Below are 4,439 nucleotides of genomic sequence, written 5' to 3' on the forward strand. Positions count from 1 at the left end.
TGTAGTCAAGTCGCTTTTCATACCTGCATTCTATGCTTAATACAATCCATTTTGGTATCAAATTTATTACAAATCTATCAGAGAAGGCTTTTACTCTAGCGTTGAAGTGAATTAGTATCAATATAAAAAGGAAATATTAAAGTTATAGAGTAACATAAGTTTGTGAAAATATAAATAAAAAATCTAAAGAAATAACCTTGGTGAAACAAAAATAAAAAATTCTAAAGTCTTTAGGGAGAGTGTGACCATGCCCTGCACTGGGAATGGTATCTATATAAAGTGGAAGTATTAACGTCTTCAAATTTATCACAGAGCTACTTTGTTCCTTAATTAGCAAGACCTCATGTGTGACAAGAATAAGATGATTAATGTCATGTGCTGAAATATATCAGAATCTCTTTTAAGTGGTCATGAATGCACCCTTTTAATATGAGCCGTAAACGTTTCTTACCTGAGTTGCTAAACTCTATAATTCTACATAGCTTGGGTAAGAAAAATGGTTGAATTTGTGTTCCTGTATACAAATGGTTGAATGAAGAGTTGAACATATATTTACAGACTCGGATATAGCGCTAAACATAGGGCATTTTGATCCGAAAAATAATCACAGACTTCAAATTGTTTAACTTTTTATTCGACACTTATTAAAGGGGGTCATTTGATTGAGGTTGACTCAATGATAGGGCAGATAGAATGATGAGTACGAGTAGGCTAAGTCTAAAGTTCGAAACTGTCTAGTTTAACTAAAAAATGAAAGGTTTTTTTTTTTTTCCCAAAGCCTGAGGTATCTTGTATCCCACACCCCGAAAGGTAAGACTAATTAATCCACAGAAACCCAAAAAGGCTAAAGGCATTTCAGCCCACGCCTGGCCACAATCAAATGGCACAACGTCCCCTCAAGGCTTTCAACTAGGGAAACACCCTTGTTTTTGCTAGCTTAGTGCCTCAAACCCACGACCAAGGAGCATACCTAACTTGGAATTCTACAGTAATTTCACTAGACCACTTCCCGTGGCTAAAAATTAAAAATGTTTCAGTTGGTGCTGTTCCCCATTTTAATTTCATGAACTCTTAGCAAATTAACCTAGACTCTTGATTGTGCTACAGAAATTATTGGTACTATAATATTTATGACCCCATGTGGCAAGTAGCATTACCACAGGGATTACCATATTCAAGCCTTGAAATGAATGGTGAGTGATTCTAGATGCTTCATGCATAAATGGTTTTTACATCATGATATAGAAAAATTATTGGAGTCTGGTTGTCCCCCAAATTATAGTGACATATGTAGTATCTATATAAGCTCTGGTAGCTAGTTAACTAGCTTAGTTATATATGTCGCATTCATCAGAAAAACCCTAAATCAACTTGGACAAGTCCATTGCCTTAATTTTGCAAAAAAAAAAAAAAAGTTGACCCATTTAGCTTTCGAAGAACAAAAAAAAATGTGGATTATTTATATGTGGTATTAGGGTTCCTTTCTCTGTGCAGTGCATGCATGCTAGCTAACAAACATTATTTATCTATATAACGGAAAACAGCTTACAAATAAAAATAGAACTTAAGCTAGGGTTAGGGTGATTGAATGGACTGCGGAGAAAATGTGACTAGCAAGCCGTTTTTTCTGGTCAGAAAAGGGCAAAAGCCCCTCTACCAAAAAATTTATGTACATCCAAAGCTTAAACCCACAAGGCACAAAGTTTGATTTTATATTGTCACCAGACCATCATTTTTAATTACTAAATCTGCAGAAAAATATTCTCCCTCGGAAGGTCAGGAATAAAATATTTTGAAAAAATAAAAAAAATATTAGTATAATAATTCTAGAGAGACTCATCTATGTAAATTATATGATTTGATTGTTGATAATTAAATTATTACTTAATAGTATTAATTAATGTGTTTATTTTCTATTAGTAACCCATCATATAATTTACAAATATAATTTAAAAAGTTGTCGACCTAAATTACCTATTATATTAGATTATACAAAAGAAAAACTAATGAAAATAGTTTGAAAATTTTGAGTTTTAACAATAAGGACAAAATAAAAGGTAAAATGAATAATACCAGATTTGATTTTTTAGTATAAAAATATAATTTTTCGTTAAAATAAATATTATCGTAAACTTTTCCTTAAAATTCCCTTATACAAATCAACCCTCTCTCTCTCTCCCTCTCCCTCTCTCACGTACACTAGCCAACACACATAAAGCAAGGGCCATACATACACGGAACGGCCACAAACAAAACCATCTCAAAAACAATCTTTTCTTTTCCAGCTTTTGTAACCAGTTTCAAGAAAAGTGGTTTTTTCTCTCCTTTTGAGGAAAACAGTTTTCTTCTTCCTATAGCTCTCCCTCTTTGTGCACTCAAGTTTTCAGCCATGGATACTGCTCAGTGGCCACAGGTAGACAGATTTTCTTCATTTTTCATATCAAACCTTTTTCCCGCTTCCTCTTTTTAATTCTATGAATAATTTAGACATATATATATGAATTTAATGGCCTTTTGGTTCCTCTTTTCTTTCTGTAAGGATACTGATATGATATGGTATTCAGTGCAAGTCCCCACTCAGTTTTTGGATTTAGTTTTTATCAGTTCTTCAACATTGTGTTCCACTTTACCTTTTGTTTAGGTGATAAAGGAAAAAAGAGCCCAATTTTCTTCTGTTGTTTTTGTTTCTCTCTTTTGTTGTTGGCTAATACAATTTTCAAAAGGTGTAATTTAAAAAAGCAGCTCCTCAGTTGTTTTGTTTTTCTTGTCTTTCTGCCATTTCTCTAATTTCACAGTATTACTACTGATCAAATATTATTTCTTTTGTTTGATCTGAAATTTATCTTCTTCTTTTTGCTATTGGCTTTTTTAGGGAATTGTGGTGAAACCAATAGATGAGATAGTGACAAACTCATGCCCTAAGCCTGCAGCAGCTAATAATTTAGAGAGGAAGGCAAGGCCTCAGAAGGAACAAGCCCTAAACTGTCCAAGGTGCAACTCCACCAACACCAAATTCTGCTACTACAACAACTACAGCCTCACACAACCAAGGTACTTCTGCAAGACTTGCAGAAGGTACTGGACTGAAGGTGGGTCCCTCAGAAACATCCCAGTTGGAGGTGGTTCAAGGAAGAACAAGAGATCTTCATCCTTAAACAATTCCCCATCAACAACTTCTAACAATTCTTCTTCTTCCTCAGCATCCAAAAGGCTTCCTGATCTGATTCACCAAAACCCTAAAATTAACCAATCCCAAGATCTGAACCTCACTTTCCCATCCACTAATCAAGATTTCAGGACTATTATCTCTGATCACTTGCTTAATCACCATCATCAACAATTTCCAAACAACAACATCAATAACGAAAACACCAACAAGCAGCAAAACCACATTTCTTCTTCTTCCCCAACCTCTACTACTACAACTACAACAACATCCCACCTTTCAGCCTTGGAGCTTCTCACTGGGTTGACTTCTAGGGGTTTGAACTCCTTCATGCCTATGCCAGTCTCATCAGACCCCAACAACAACAGCAATACTGTATATAATAGTCCCTCTGGACTAATTAATCCCATGCAAGATTTCAAGCCAACTCTTAATTTTTCAATTGACGGGCTTGGAAGTGGGTATGGGAGTCTTCAAGGTCATCATGTTCAAGAGAGCAGTGGGAGGCTTTTGTTTCCATTTGAAGATTTGAAGCAAGCTCCTTCAGGAGGTGGGATTAATGAGGAGAACAAGGAGCATGGAGATTCAGCTGGGTATTGGACTGGAATGCTAGGAGGAGGATCATGGTAATTAGTAATTACAAGAAGAGATTTGCATAATGGGTTTTTCTTAATTGTGGTTTTAAACTCTTTATTAATCTTGGGTGGTGGGTGACTTAATGTTTGGATTTCTTCATAAGTTAACTAACAGATAGGATACATGGGTTTTCTTTAATTATCATCTATTTTCCTTCTCTTCTTTTCTTGGAATTTCCTTTACTTCTTTGAAGTAGATGTTGCTGCGTTTTTGAAGCTTATTTTAGATATGGCTTCAGAATGACTTCTTATATGTAAGGAGTCCACCATTCTTCTTTATATGTAAGTATACGTAAGAAGCCAAGCAGTGTTCTTGAGAAAAAAGGCCAAGGAAGATAGAAGCTATAGTATCAATCAAGACCAGCCCAGATTTTTTTTAGGGTAGAAAAAAAAAAGAGGCATATGGCATGCACTGTGTATAACCAGGTGCCCTTTTTAATATTTCATGTAATTTCTTCCAGTTCTATCACTACAAGAAAATCAATGGGCAGCCCTCTGCACTGTAATGTGCCACTAATTGGTTGGCTTGGTATAATAAATAATATGTAGATTTTGCAACTTAATTTGTAAGGTTCTGAAGTGGATGCAATATAAATATATATATATATATATATGTAAATATAGTTGTTTTAGCAGGA

General features: G+C 34.8%; 1 protein-coding gene across 1 annotated transcript; it reads left to right on the forward strand.

Annotated features, from left to right (window-relative positions):
- Positions 1–2,271: 2,271 nt before the first annotated feature.
- Positions 2,272–3,940, forward strand: LOC103452578 (dof zinc finger protein DOF4.6-like). The gene is made up of 2 exons (NM_001329023.1): positions 2,272–2,413; positions 2,873–3,940. Exons 1-2 carry the CDS (start codon positions 2,390–2,392, stop codon positions 3,794–3,796), a joined length of 948 nt encoding a protein of 315 aa, NP_001315952.1. The 5' UTR covers positions 2,272–2,389; the 3' UTR covers positions 3,797–3,940.
- Positions 3,941–4,439: the final 499 nt, after the last annotated feature.

This window comes from Malus domestica, chromosome 14, assembly GCF_042453785.1.
Source record: "Malus domestica chromosome 14, GDT2T_hap1".
NCBI classification, from domain to species: Eukaryota; Viridiplantae; Streptophyta; class Magnoliopsida; order Rosales; family Rosaceae; genus Malus; species Malus domestica.